This window comes from Hypanus sabinus, unplaced genomic scaffold (genome assembly GCF_030144855.1).
Source record: "Hypanus sabinus isolate sHypSab1 unplaced genomic scaffold, sHypSab1.hap1 scaffold_754, whole genome shotgun sequence".
Lineage (NCBI taxonomy): Eukaryota > Metazoa > Chordata > Chondrichthyes > Myliobatiformes > Dasyatidae > Hypanus > Hypanus sabinus.
Genome location: NW_026781605.1, coordinates 53,324 through 68,329, shown reverse-complemented (window position 1 = coordinate 68,329; position 15,006 = coordinate 53,324). Strand labels below are relative to the sequence as shown.

Genomic DNA, 15,006 nt, shown 5'->3' with positions numbered 1-15,006 from the left:
TACTCAATATCAACGTGTATCCAATGCGAAAATAAAATGCAGATATAAAACACAGGAGATTCTGCAGTTGCTGGAAATACAGAGACACACACACACAAAATGCTGGAGGATCTCTGTAGTTCAAGCAGCAACTAAGCAGCAGAGTACACAGCCTAAGCGTGCTGAAGGGGCTCGGTCTAAACGTTGTCTATTTTTTCCTCTCCACATTTGCTGCCGGATCTGTTGATTTCCACCGTGTTTTGCAGAAATTAACCACCTTTTTTCGATCAACCAGTTTCCAAATATTTCTAATCTTTCTTTTGTAGCCACATCCTGCTGGTATGATTCCTCCTCCTCGTAAACTCCAGACCCATCTCTCTTTGCAGCCCCAAGCCTGACTCAGGCTGGCAACTCTTTGGTTTCTGACTCTGCACCATCGAAGATTCACTCGCTAGTCTTCTGTCAGACTTTAGAGGTGCATTCTGTTAAGAGACCGCAGGTTCGTTTACTGCGAGTGTCGCTTTAAGTGCCTGAGTGAGGCGGGACTGTGACGTCAGACACAAAGTGGAGGGAGGGAGAGAGAGTGGGGAGGGAGAGGGGAAGCGTTAGGGGAGGGATGGGGAGGGGAGAGGGGAGGGGGAGAGGAGAGGGGGAGGGGTGAGAGGGGAGAGGAGCGAGAACGTCAAAACCACAGTGAGCTCATCATCTTATTCAGACTGGAGAAAATCATGCGGGTGTACAAGACGATGAGAGGCATTGGTCGTGTGGATAGCCAAAGGCTTTTTCCCCGTGCGGAAATGGCTAACACGAGGGGGAATAGGTTCAAACTGCTTGGAAGTAGATACAGAGGAGATATCAGAGCTAAGTTTTTTTAAGCAAACAGTGGTGTGTGTGTGTGGAATGCACTGCCAGCAATGGTGGTAGAGGCGGATAGAATAGGGTCTTTTAAGAGACTCTGAGATAGGTACATGGAGCTTAGGAAAATAGATTTCTATGATTCAGTGAAATTAAAAGGAAACCTCCTATCCCACGGAGTGGTGACTAGTTGCAACCTGTCACCTCAGGGAGAGTGAGAGGGGAACGGCAGGGAGAGATTTTGATGTACGGATATGGAACAGAAACATGGGCAGGAACCAGATGGGCCGAATGGCCTTTCTAGTGTACATTGTGAGTGCAGTAGAGACAGTAAGTTCTTGAAACACGGGATTTGATACAAAACTGATTTATCTTTCACAGATCCAAAATATTAAACATCAGTCTAGTTTAAGGCTAACATCAACAGTACAGACTCCTCCAAGGCTCAGTGACCAGGGTTCAGTCCTGGGTGCAATGAGCAGCCGCAATAACTGCAGATTCTGACAGCAACAGTCCCTCATGAACCTGCAGCTGCCTTCAGTCACTGTGATGGTTAGACTTTTAATACAGAGATTATTTGAACTTCCTCCCTGATGTAGGAGGGTTCAGACCGAAGATGTAGGGGAGAAGGAAAACAAAAAGATAATAAAGTTGCTTGCACCATTAGGGATAAGCAGAGAGGAAGAGGTGGAGAGTTTCTTAAATGCGTTTATTTTAGTGCTAAGAGCATTGTAAGAAAGGTGGATGAGGTTAGAGCATGGATTGATACCTGGAAATATGATTTTGTAGCTATTAGTGCAACATGGTTGCAGAAGGGGCGTGATTGGCAACTAAATATTCCTAGATTTTGTTGCTTAAGGTAAGGTGTGATAGTATCAGAGGGGCAAGAGAGTGAGGCATTTCGTTGCTTCAGGTGTGATAGAATTGGAGGGGCAAGAGGGGAAGGCGTTGCATTGCTTATCCGAGAAAACATTGAGGTGGTGTTTTGACAGGACAGATTAGAGGCCTCGTCCAGGGAGACTATTTGGGTGGAATTAAGGAATGGGAAAGGTGTAGTAACACTTATAGTGGTGTATTATAGACCACCTAATGGGGAGCAAGAATTGGAGGAGCAAATTTGTACGGAGATAGCAGATATTTGTAGTAAGCACAAGGTTGTGATTGTGGCAGATTTTAATTTTCCACACATAGACTGGGAAGCCCATTCTGTAAAATGGCTGCATGGATTTGAGTTTGTAAAATGTGTGCAGCATAGTTTTTTGCAGCAATACGTAGAGATACCAACTAGAGAAGTGGCAGTGTTGGATCTCCTGCTGGGAATGAGATAGCTCAGGTGACGGAGGTATGTGTTGGGGAGCACATAGGGTCCAGTGATCACAATACCATTTGTTTCAAAATAATTATGGAGAAGGATAGGACTGGAAACAGGGTTGAGATTTTTGATTGGAGAAAGGCTAACATTGAGGAGATGCAAAAAGATTTAGGAGTGGATTGGGACAATTTGTTTATGGGAAGGATATAATAGAGAAATGGAGGTCATTTAAAGGTGAAATTTTGAGGGTACAGAATCTTTATGTTCCTATTAGGTTGAAAGTTCGACAGGGCCATGGTTTTCAAGGGATATTGGAAACTTGGTCAGGGAAATGAGAGAGATCTATAATAAATATAGGCAGCATGGAGCAATTGTGGTGCTCGAGGAATATAAAGCATGTAAAAAGAATCTAATATAAAGAATGTAAAAAGAATCTAATATAAAGAATGTAAAAATAAATTAGAAAAGCTAAAAGAGGATATGAGGCTGCTTTGGCAAGAAAGGTGAAAATGAATCCAGAGGGTTTCTACAGTTATATTAATAGCAGAAGGATAATGAGGGATAAAATTGGTCCCTTAGAGAATCAGAGTGGACAGCTCTGTGTGGAGCCGAAACGAGTGGGGGAGGTTTTGAAAATTTTATTTTCATAGGTATTCACTTAGGAGAATTATATTTAATTGTGTAAGGTCAGGGAAACAAGTCGGGTAGTTATGGAAACTAAGAGGATTAACGAAGAGGAAGTACTAAAGCTTTTAAAGAATATAAAAGTGGACAAGTCTCCTTTCCTGACAGGATATTCCCTAGAACCTTGAGGGAAGTTAGTGTAGAAATAACAGTGACTCTGACAAAAATATTTCTGTCATTTGAAAGGGGGATGGTGCCGGAGGATTGGCACATTGCTCATGTTGTTCCATTGTTTAAAAAGGGTTCTCAGAGTAAACCTAGCAATGATGGGCCTGTAAGTCTGACATCAGTGGTGGGTATGTTAATGGAAAATATTCTTAGATATGGTATATATAATTATCTGATTAGACAGGGTCTGTTTAGGAACAGTCAACATGGATTTGTGGGTGGAAGGTCATGTTTGATAAAACATATTGAACTTTTTGAAGCAGGTTTTCAAAGCTTGCAGAGAGATTTAAGCCAGTTAGAAGAGTGGACAGAAAGATGTCAGATGGAGGTTAATGCTGATAAGTGTGAGGTGCAACATTTTGGTAGGTCTAATCAAAATAGGACATACATGGTAAATAGTAGGGCATTGAAGAATGCAGTAGAACAGAGTGATCTATGGGGCATAGATAATAGAATGACGGTGAATAGTCCCCTGAAGGTGGAATCTCATGTGGATGGGGTTGTGAAGAAAGCTTTTGGTATGCGAGCCTTTATAAATCAAAGCATTAAGTATAGGAGTTGGGATGTAATGTTAAAATTATACAAGGCATTGTTCAGGCCGAATTTAGAGTACTGTGTACAGTTCTGTTCACCGAATTATAGGAAAGATGTCAATATAATAGAGTACAGAGAAAATTTACCAGAATGTTACCTGGGTTTCAGCACCTAAGTTACAGAGAAAGGTTGAACAAGTTAGGTCTTTATTCGTCGGAGCGTAGAAGTTTGAGTGGGGACTTGATAGAGGTCTTTAAAATTATGAAGGAGATAGATGGAGTTGATGCGGATAGACTTTTTCCATTGACAGTAAGGGAGATTCAAACAAGGGGACATGATTTGAGAGTTAGGGGGCAAAAGTTTAGGGGTAACACAAGTGGGAACCTCTTTACTCAGAGAGTGGTAGCTGTGTGGAGGAGCTTCCAGTAGAAGCGGTAGAAGCAGGTTCGATATTTTTTTAAAAATGGATAGGTATATGGACGGGAATGGAATGGAGGGTTATAGGCTGAGTGCAGGTTGGTGGGATTAGGTGAGAGTAAGCTTTCATCATGGACTAGAAGGGCCGAGATGGCCTGTTTACATGCTGTAATTGTTATATGGTTATACAATAACCATCCAGAAATTATATTACAGGATGAACAAGCAGGACTAACTCCCTCAATAGATATAACCATTCCCAACACCCACATCTCCCTCGACCAATGGAGCACCTCACAACAGGTATTGTTTCTGTCATCAGTCAGACAACCCAATTATTTTCTGTCAATCAGCTTCGAAATGTTCCTACTCTGTTATTCAGTTCCACTCACTGCTGCTGATTCCCTTCTCATGATACGTTCTTACCCCAACCATCTTCCAGAGCCCCAAACTCTACCCTGTGCAGACCTGCCTCTGGCTTCTGACCATGATTCTTTGAACATCCAACTGATGGCTTCCCATTCTGCTTTCAGTCTTTAAACGACACTGGTGTTTTCAACAACCCTTTGTAAGTAGGAAAAATGACCCATAAAATGGAAATGAGTCGTGACAAAGGAGGTTAACTACCAATGTCATTCTTCCTCATCCAGAGATTTGAGGGGCGAAGAACATCTCAGACAGAACTGCAGTCAGCTCAACTTCTTCAGTCTGCAGGAAATTCAAGGGAAACCTCTTCACCCACAGAGTGGTGACTGTTTGGAACCCATCACCACAGGGAGAGTGAGAGGGGACCAACAGGGGATGATTTAAAAGGATTGTCGTGGAATTGAATCTCGGCAAGGTCCAGGCAGCCTGAGTTGACTCTCTACTGTGTTATCAATTCACTAAGTACCAGAGACAGAGTTTCAAATAGAACTGATTTATTTGTCTCAGGTCCAGAGTATTAAACACTTATCCCATTAAAGGTGAATATGCAGCAGAAGAAACCCTTCTCATGCCCAGTGACCAGGGTGCAGAACTGGGTGTGGTGAGCAGCAGCAATAATTGCAGAGTTCAGCACCGACAGTCAGTCTCGAAATTGCATTCAGCAACAGTGATTGACACACATCCAGTGAATGGGCTCTCCAGTGTGAACTCAATGATGCACATTTGGTTGATTTGGTTGAGAGAATCTCTTCCCAAAGTCCGAGCAAGTGACCAGAGTCTCCCTGGTGTGAACTGAGTAGTGTGCTCGCAGGTGGGATGACTGAGTGAATCCTTTCCCACAGTCTGAGCAGATGAACGGCCTCTCCCCTGTGTGAACGCGCTGATGTACCTTAAGTGTAGATGACGAAGTGAATCCTTTCCCACACTCTGCGCAGGTGAACGGCCTCTCCCCAGTGTGAACTCGCTGATGTACCTTAAGTGCAGATGACTGAGTGAATCTTTTCCCACACTCTGCGCAGGTGAACGACCTTTCCCCAGTGTGAACTCGCTGATGTGCTTGTAGGTGGGATGACTGAGTGAATCTTTTCCCACAGTCCAAGCAGGTGAATGGCCTCTCATCAGTGTGTACTAATTGGTGTTTCAGTAGGTGAGATGATGAAGTGAATCCTTTCCCACATTCTGAGCAGATGAACGGCCTCTCCCCAGTGTGAACTCGCTGATGCACCTTAAGGTTAGATAATGAACTGAATCCTTTCCCACAGTCTGAGCAAATGAACGGCTTCTCCCCAGTGTGAATTCGCTGGTGACTCCGTAGGTTGGATGACTGAGTGAATCCCTTCCCACATTCTGAGCATGTGAACGGCCTCACCCCAGTGTGAACTCGCTGATGCACTTTGAGGTTAGATGATGAACTGAATCCTTTCCCACATTCTGAGCATGTGAACGGCCTCTCCCCAGTGTGAACTCGCTGATGTACCTTAAATTGAGATGATGAAATGAATCCTTTCCCACAGTCCGAGTAGGCGAATGGCCTCTCCCCAGTGTGAACTGACTGGTGTGCTTGTAGGTAGGATGATTGAGTGAATCCCTTCCCACAGTCTGAGCAAGTGAACGGCCTCTCCCCAGTGTGAACCCGCTGATGTACCTTAAGTTGAGATGACAAAGTGAATCTTTTCCCACAGTCTGAGCAGGTGAACGGCCTCTCACCAGTGTGAACTGAATGGTGTCTCAGTAGGTGAGTTGACAATGTGAATCCTGTCCCACAGTCCGAGCATGTGAACGGCCTCTCCCCAGTGTGAACTCGCTGATGTATCTTAAGTTGAGATGATGAAGTGAATCTTTTCCCACAGTCCGAGCAGGTGAATGGCCTCTCCCCAGTGTGAACTGACTGGTGTGCTTGCAGATGAGCTGACAACGTGAATCCCTTCCCACAGTCTGAGCAGGTGAACGGCCGCTCCCCGGTGTGAACTCGCTGTAGAGCCATTAGGTCAGTTGACTGAGTGAATCCTTCCCCACAAATTCAATGTGCACTGACTGGCGTATCCAACAGACAGGAAGACCGTCTCAATCCATTCTCACCCACAGAACAGGTGAATGGCCTTCCCCATGGAGATCCATCTGATGTACCTTCAGTTGAAATGACCGACTGAACCCATTCCCACTGTCTGAGCAGATAAATGGATTCCCCCCGTGTAAATTGACAGCATGCCAGTCGGTCAGATGATCGATGAATCACTCCCCACAGTCTGAGTAGAAATGATGATTGAGTGAATCCCTTGTTTCACTTCTTAAATATCTGGACATAGACAGCAAAACAGCGTGTTGTGTCAGACAAACCCGTAGATAATTTCCTTGTCGTTTTTAACCTGAAGAAAGATTTATAGTACATCATAAAGTGAAGGACAACATTTCAGATTAGATCACTTGAGTTGTCAAGGTGTGATCTGACATCACACTGTTAAAGTGAGGTTCAACCCAAGTTGGAGAGAGAAATCATCTTCCAAATGGGCACAGTGCTGGTATCTGGAATAAGAATGGGGCATTTCTGCCATCTCCAATCTGTGACCTGGCTCAGTTTGACTCTCTCCATTAGTATTATTCCCTGTTCCCACTGAGATGCATGGGTGCCTGGCCCCACAGTAACTGACCACTCTCATGCAGATACCCTTTGTTGATGTGTCGCTGGGATTTTCTTTTATCTACTGTCAATATAAAGTGCCACACTTTTGAAGCCATGTAAACATTTCCTGCCCAAATGAATGGTTGGTCCACACAGTTGTTAAAAGGAATTAAATGAATAATCATATTATTTCAGGTTCTTGTCAGTCATTGAAAAGTACAACACAGAATCCGGCCCTTTGGGCCACCTAGTTTGTGTTGAACTATTTAAACTGCCCAGTCCCATATTCCTACCATCCAGGTACCTATACGGACCTCTTAAATGTTGAAATTGAGCTTGCTTGCACCACTTGTACTGGCTGCTCATTCCATACCTGAATGACCATCAGTGTGATTACGTTTCCCCTCATTTTCCCCTCACCTTTCACCCTTAACCCATGGCCTCTGGTTGTAGTCCCACCCCATCTCAGTGGTAAAACCCAGCTTGCATTTACCCCATCTATAACATTCATAATTTTGGTGTACTTCCATCGTCTCCCCTGAATCTTCTACATTCCAAGGAATTCCAATTGTGGGGAATTTTAACATGCAAGTGGATTGGGAAAATCAGGTCGGCACTGGATATCAAGAGAGAGAATTTGTAGAATGTCTCCGAGATGGCTTTTTAGAACAGGTTGTTGTTGAGCCCACTAGGGGATTGGCTGTACTGGATTAGGTATTGTGTGATGAACCAGAGGTGATGAGAGAGATGGAAGTGAAGGAACCCTTAGGAAGCAATGATCACAACATGATTGGCTCTCCCTTGTCAATTTTCATAATCACAGCTTGTTGTTGAGCCCACTAGGGGATCGGCTGTACTGGATTGGGTATTGTGCAATGAACCGGAAGTAATTAGTGAGATAGAGTGAAGGAACCCTCAGGAAATTTTCGAATGGAAAAAGGACGCAACCATTACTGACAAGAGAAGTCAAAGCCAAAGTAAAAGCGAAGCAGAGGGCAAACAAGGAAGCAAAATTAGTGGGAAGACAGATATTATTTTCAAGTAAAAGCTTTTTCAAATATATAAAGAGTAAAAGACAGGTGACAGTAGATATAGGACCAATAGAAAACGATGCTGGAGAAATTGTAATAGGAAATAAGGAGATGGCGGAGGAACTGAACGAGTATTTTGCATCAGTCTTCACTGAGGAACCATTTGACAAGGTGCCACACGAGGCTGCGAAACAAGATAAGAGCCCACAGAATTATGGGAAAGTTACATACGTGGATAGAGCGTTGGTTGATTAGTGGGAAACAGCGAGTGGGAGTAATGGGATCCCATTCTGGTTGGCTGCCGTTTACCAGTGGTGTTCCACAGGGTTCTATGTTGGGGCCACTTCTTTTTACATTGTATATCATCGATTTGGATTATAGAATAGATGGCTTTGTGGCTAAGTTTGCTGACAATACAAAGATAGTTGGGGGGCTGATAGTGGTGAGGAAAGAGAGTCTGCAGAGAGACTTGGATAGATTGGGGGAATGGGCAAAGAAGCAGCAAATTAATTACAATGTTGGAAAGTGTATCGTCATGCCCTTTAGTAGAAGAAAGAAACAGGCAGACTATTATTTAAATAGGGAGAGAATTCAAATTCTGAGACGCAATGGGACTTGGGAGTCCTCGTGTAGTATACCCTTAACGTTAACCTCCAGGTTGAGTTGGTGGTGAAGAAGGCAAATGCAATGTTGGCATTCATTTCTAGAGGAATAGAGTATAGAATCAGGGATGTGATGTTGAGGCTCCATCAGGCACTGATAAGACCTCACTTGGAATACTGCATGCAGTTTTGGACTCCTTATTTAGGAAAGGATGTGCTGTCTTTGGAAAGGGTTCAGAGAAGATTCACTGGAATGATTCCAAGAACGAGAGGGTTAACGTATAAAGAATGTTTGACCACTCTTGGACTGTACTCCTTGGAATTTAGAAGAATGAGGGAAGACCTGATAGAAACATTTGAATGTTGAAAGGAATGGACACAGTGGATGCTGCAAAGTTGTTTCCCATGGTGGGGGAGTCCAGTACGAGAGGACATGACTTAAAGATTGAAGGGTGCCCATTCAGAACAGAGATGCAAGAAATTCTTTTAGCCAGAGGGTGGTGAATTTGTTGCCACGGGCCGCAGTAGATGCCAAGTCATTGGGTGTATGTAAGGCAGAGATTGATAGGCATCTGAGTAGCCAGGACATCGAAGATTATGGTGAGAAGGTGGGGGAATGGGACTAATTGACTGGATCAGCTCAAGATAAAATGGCAGAGCAGACTCGATGGGCCGAGTGACCGACTTCTGCTCCTTTGTCTTATGGTCTTATGGAATAAAGTTCTGACCTGTTCAATCTCTCCTTACAACCCAAGTCCTCCAGACCTGGCAACATCCTTGCGAATTTTCTCTGAACTCCTTCAAAGTCTTTACATCTTTCCTGTAGGTTGGTGACCAAAACTGCACTTAGTACTCCAAATTAGGCCTCACCAATGTCTAGTACGATGTCAACATAACATTCATCTCCTGTACTCACTAGTTTGGTTCATGAAGGTCAATGTACCAAAAACCTTCTTTCCGTCCCTACCAAACTGTGACACCACTTTCAGTGAATTATAGACGTGTATTCCCAGATCCCTTTCCACTACAGCACTCCTCAGTGCCCGAACAGTCACTGTGTAAGATCCACCCTGGTAGGTCCTACCAAACTGCAACACCCCGCACGTTTCTGCTTTAACTTCTACCTTCCATTTCTCAAAACATTTTACAGCGGGTCCAGATCACACTGCAAGCCATGATAGTCTTCCTCGCTGTCCAATACACCACCAATCTTGCTGTCACCCACAAATTTGCTGATCCAGTTAAGCACACCAACATCCAGATTACTGATATAGATGACAAACAACAACAGATCCAGCACTGATCCCTGTGGCACACGACTAATCACAGGCTTACAGTTATAGAGGCAACCATCTGCTACCACACTCTGGCTTCTCCCAAAGACAGTGTCTCATCCAATTTACTGTCTCATCTTGAATGCTGAGTGACTGAACCTTCTTGACCAACCTCCCATATGAGACTTTGTCAAGTGCCTTGCTGACGTCCATGCAGACAACATCCACTGCCTTGCCTTCATCCACTTTCCTGATAACTTCCTCGAGAGACTCTATAAGATTGGTTAGACCTGACCTACCATGCAGAAAGCCATGCTGTCTATCTTTAATCAGTCCACATCTATCCAAATACTCACATCTCCAGTTCCTGCACATAACGTGCAATAACTTTGCCCCGACTGATGTCAAGCTCACCAACGTACAGTTTCTTATTTATTTTTAGAGCCTTTCTTGGACAGTAGAACAACATTGTCTGTCCTCCAATCCTCCAGTACCTCACCTGTCACGAAGGATTATTTAAATAACTGTGTTTGTGCCCTAACAATTTCTGCACTTGTCTTCCGCAGGGTCCCAGGGAAGAACTTGTCAGGCCCTGGGGAATTATCCACACTAATTTGCCTTATGACAGTAAACAACTCCACCTCTGTAATCTGTACAGGGTCCATGAAGTTGATGCTCCTTTGCCTCACTTCTATAGACTCTGTGTCCATCTCCTGTGTAAATACGGATGCAGAAAAAAAATCTTCCCATCTATTTTGTCTCCTCTTATGGATTACCATTCTGATCTTGCAGAAGATTAATTTTTTCCCCTGGTAATCCTTTTGCTCCTAACATATCTGCAGAATCCCTGAGGATTCTCCTTCACCTTGTCTGCTGGGGCAACCTCATGCCTTCTTTTATTTCTTTCATAAGTGTTAACTTGAATTTCCTGTATTTCATAAGTACCCCATTTGCTCCTATCTGCCTGTACCTGGTATGCACCTCATTTTCATTGATCTGGGAGAGGAAAGCAAAAGGGATGATAGAGCTGCATGCTGGGAGGTGGGGGTAAGGGGGGGGGGGTTAAACCAAAGTTGCAGGGGGAATGGGAGGCTGAATAACAGACCAGATAGTGGAGGGGTTGTGGAGACAGATGTTGTTCAGTCCTCAGACAAAGTCTGGAATGAAAAAGTTGAGCATGGTGCAGTGAATATGCCGAGCCCTGTATATTTCAATACAAGGAGCAGCGTAGGAAAGGCGGATGTGTTCAGGACATGGATCAACACCTGGAATTAAGATACTAGGATCTGGCAACTGTGGATTGGGACAGGCTCCTTTATGGCAAAGGTGTGTTTGGTAAATGGGAGTCCCTCAAAGTGAAATTTTGAAAGTACAAAGCGGTTATGTGCTTCTCAGAATAAAAGGTAAAGATTGAAACTCGGAATCAGAATCAGGTTGATTACCACCGGCATGTGTCGTGAAATTTGTTAACTTTGCAGCAGCAGTTCAATGCAGTACATAGCCTAGCATAGATAATAATAATAATAATAAAAAAATAAATACATTAAAACATTAGAAATAAACAATTAAATAAATTATGTGTAATGGATAGATCATTAAAAATGTGCAAAAACAGTAAAAGTGAGATAGTGTCCAAAGCTTCAAAGTCCATTTAGGAATCGGATGGCAGAGGGGAAGAAGCTGTTGAATCACTGAGTGTGTGCCTTCATTCAGGCCTGAAGGTAACAATGAGAAAAGGGCATGCCCTGGGTGCTGGAGGACAGTAATAATGGACGCTGCCTTTCTGAGACACTGCTTCCTAAAGATGTCCTGGATACTTTGTAGGCTAGTACACAAGATGGAGCTGACTAGATTTACAACCTTCTGCAGATACTTACGGTCCTGTGCAGAAGCCCCTCCACACCAGACAGTGATGCAGCCTGTCAGAATGCTCTCCACACTGCAACTATAGAAGTGTTTGAGCGTATTTGTTGACATGCCAAACCGCGTCAAAGTCCTAAGAAAGCATAGCCACTGTCTTGCCTTCTTTCTGACTACATCCATGTGCTGGGACCAGATTAGATCCTCAGAGATCATGACTCCCAGGAATTTAAAGTTGCTCACTGTCTCTACTTCTGATCCCTCTATGAGGATTAGTGCATGCTCCCTCATCTTACTCTTCCTGAAGTCCACAATCTGCTCTTTCGTCTTACTGACGTTGAGTGCCAGGTTGCGGCTGTGGCACCCTTCCACTAGCTGGCATATCTCACTCCTGTATGCCCCCTCATCACCATCTGAGAATCAACCAACAATGCGTGTATCGTCAGCAAATTTGTAGATGGTGATTGAGTTATGCCTAGCCACACAGACATGTGTATGCAGAGTAGAGCAGTGGGCTAAGCACACACCTCTGAGGTGCAGCAATGTTGATCGTCAGCGAAGAGGATATGTTAAACTGTAGGGACCTTGGATTTCAAGAGATATTGGGACCCTGGTGAAGCACAAAATGGAGTTACATAAGAGGGATAGGCAGGTTCTAATGGAGTATAAGAAATGCAAGAGAACACATAAGAAATAAATCTCACAGTCCGCTAAACTCCCAGTCTTGTTGTCATCCACAAATTTGCTGATCCAGTTAACCACACTATCATCCAGATTACAGATATAGATGACAAACAACAACAGATCCAGCACTGATCCCTGTGGCAACCACTAGACACAGGCCTCCAGTCAGAGAGGCAACCATCTGCTACCACACTCTGGCTTCTCCCAAAGAGAGTGTCTCATCCAATTTACTGTCTCATCTTGAATGCTGAGTGACTGAACCTTCTTGATCAAACTCCCATATGAGACTTTGTCAAGTGCCTTGCTAAAGTCCATGTAGACAACATCCACTGCCTTGTCCTCATCCACTTTCCTTATAACTTCCTCGAGAGACTCTATAAGATTGGCTAGAGCCACGCTGCCTATCCTTTTTCGGTCCACACCTATCCAAATACTTACAGTATATACCTGGTTCCTGTACCCACATTCCAATAACTTTCCCAGTTCTGATGTCAAGCTCACCAACGTATAATTTCCTAGTTTATTTTTGCAGCCTTTCTTGAACATCAGAACAACATTGTCTGTCCTCCAATTCTCCAGTACCTCACCAGTCACTAAGGATGATTTAAGTATCTGTGCTAAGGCCCCAATAATTTCTGCACTTGTCTTCCGCAGGGTCCCTGTGAACAACTTGTCAGGCCCTGGGGATTGATCCACACTAATTTGCCTCAAACCCCTCCACCTCTGTAATCTGTACAGGGTCCATGAAGTTGATGTGGTTTTGCCTCACTTCTATAGACTCTGTGTCCATCTCCTGAGTAAATACGGATGCAGAAAAAATCTTCCCAAATCTATGTTATCCCTTCATATGGATTACCATTCTGATCTTGCAGAGGATTAATTTTTTCCCTTGCAATCTTTTTGCTCTTAACATATATGCAGAATCCCTGAGGATTCTCCTTCACCTTGTCTGCTGGGGCAAATTCATGTCTTCTTTTATTTCTTTCAAGTGTTCACTTGAATTTCCTGTATTTCATAAGTACCCCATTTGTTCCTATCTGCCTGTACCTGGTATGCACCTCCTTTTTATTGGTCTGGGAGAGGAAAGCCAAAGGGCTGATAGAGCTGCATGGTGGGAGGTGGGGGTAAGGAGTGTTAAACTAAAGTTGCAGGGGGAATGGGAGGCTGAATAACAGACCAGATAGTGGAGGGGTTGTGGAGAAAGATTTTGTTCAGGCCTCAGACAAAGTCAGGAATGAAAAAGTTGAGTGTGGTGCAGTGAATATGCTGAGCCCTGTATATTTCAATACAAGGAGCAGCGTAGGAAAGGCGGATGTGTTCAGGGCATGGATCAACACCTGGAATCAACACTAGGATCTGGCAACTGTGGATTGGGACAGGCTGCCTTTTGGCAAAGGTGTGTTTTGTAAATGGGAGTCTTTCAAAGCGAAATTTTGAAAGTACAAAGCGGGTATCTCCTTGTCAGAATAAAAGGTAAAGACAGAAACTGTTGGGAACCTTGTTTTTCAAGAGATATTGAGACCCTGGTGAAGCACAAAATGGAATTGTATAACAGGAATAGGCAGGCAGGTTCTTATGGAGTATAAGAAATGCAAGAGAACACATAAGAAATAAATCAGGATGGCTAAATGAAAGCATGTTTTGCCCTCACAAAACAGATGAAGGATAATCCTAAGTGATTCTAGTGATAGAGTAACAGCAAAAGGATTGCAAGGGAGAAAGTTGGTCCTCTGTAAGACCAGGGTGGCAATCCATGTGTGGAAACAAAGCAGATAGGGAGATCCTCGTTTTTTTTAAAAATCTCTATTTAGTCAGGAGACAGGACACAGAGTCTATGGAAGTTTGGAAAAGCGGCATTAACATCGTGGATCCTGTACTGACTAAAGTGGAGGAGGTGTTTCCTATCCTGAGGCAGATTAGGGTGGATTAGACCCTGTGGGAGTCAAGTGCAGAAATTGTTGGGTCCCTGGCAGAGATAATTAAGTCATCTTTAGTGATGGGGGTGGGACCAGATGATCGGAAGTTAACCAAAGTTGTTTTGCTCCTTAACATATAACAGTGATATCTACAGCACGTTACAGGCACTCTGGCCCACAGTCCTGTGCCGACCATGTAACCTACTCTGGAAACTGCCTGGAACTTCCCAGCACACAGCCCTCTACTTTTCTATGCTCCATGTACCCATCTAAGAGGCTGTTAAAAGACCCTATTGTATCTGCTTCGGACTCTGCTGCTGGCAGTGCATTACACACATCCAACACTCTCTGCGTAATAAACATACCCCCCGACATCCCCTCGGTTTACATTTCCAAGCACCTTAAAAGTCTGTATGCCCCCTCATATTAGCCATTTCTGACCTGGGAACAAACTTCTGGCTATCCACACGATCAATGTCCCTCATCATCTTACACACCTGAAAAAAGCTCTAAAAATAAACAAGGAAACAATATTGATTTGAGGATTTGTTAGAAGTATAGAAGATGGTTTCTTTTTCTCACACAGAGAGTGGTGAGTGCATGCACGAGTCCATGGTGGTGGTGGTGGAGGAGGAAACAAAGGG

At 43.9% G+C, this 15,006-nt stretch overlaps 2 protein-coding genes across 2 annotated transcripts in view; one reads left to right on the top strand and one right to left on the bottom strand.

The window, feature by feature from the left end:
- The window catches only part of LOC132390060 (gastrula zinc finger protein XlCGF26.1-like), a 71,249-nt gene that overhangs the window by 39,040 nt on the left and 17,203 nt on the right, over window positions 1-15,006 (top strand). The gene's annotated exons all lie outside the window — the stretch shown is intronic.
- LOC132390059 (zinc finger protein 239-like) lies at window positions 5,409-6,549 on the bottom strand (the record flags this gene model as incomplete). Its single annotated transcript, XM_059962646.1, has 2 exons — window positions 5,937-6,549; window positions 5,409-5,852 (listed from the first exon to the last, which is right to left on the bottom strand). Coding segments are annotated over exons 1-2 (867 nt in total), but the record flags the coding sequence as incomplete, so codon positions are not given.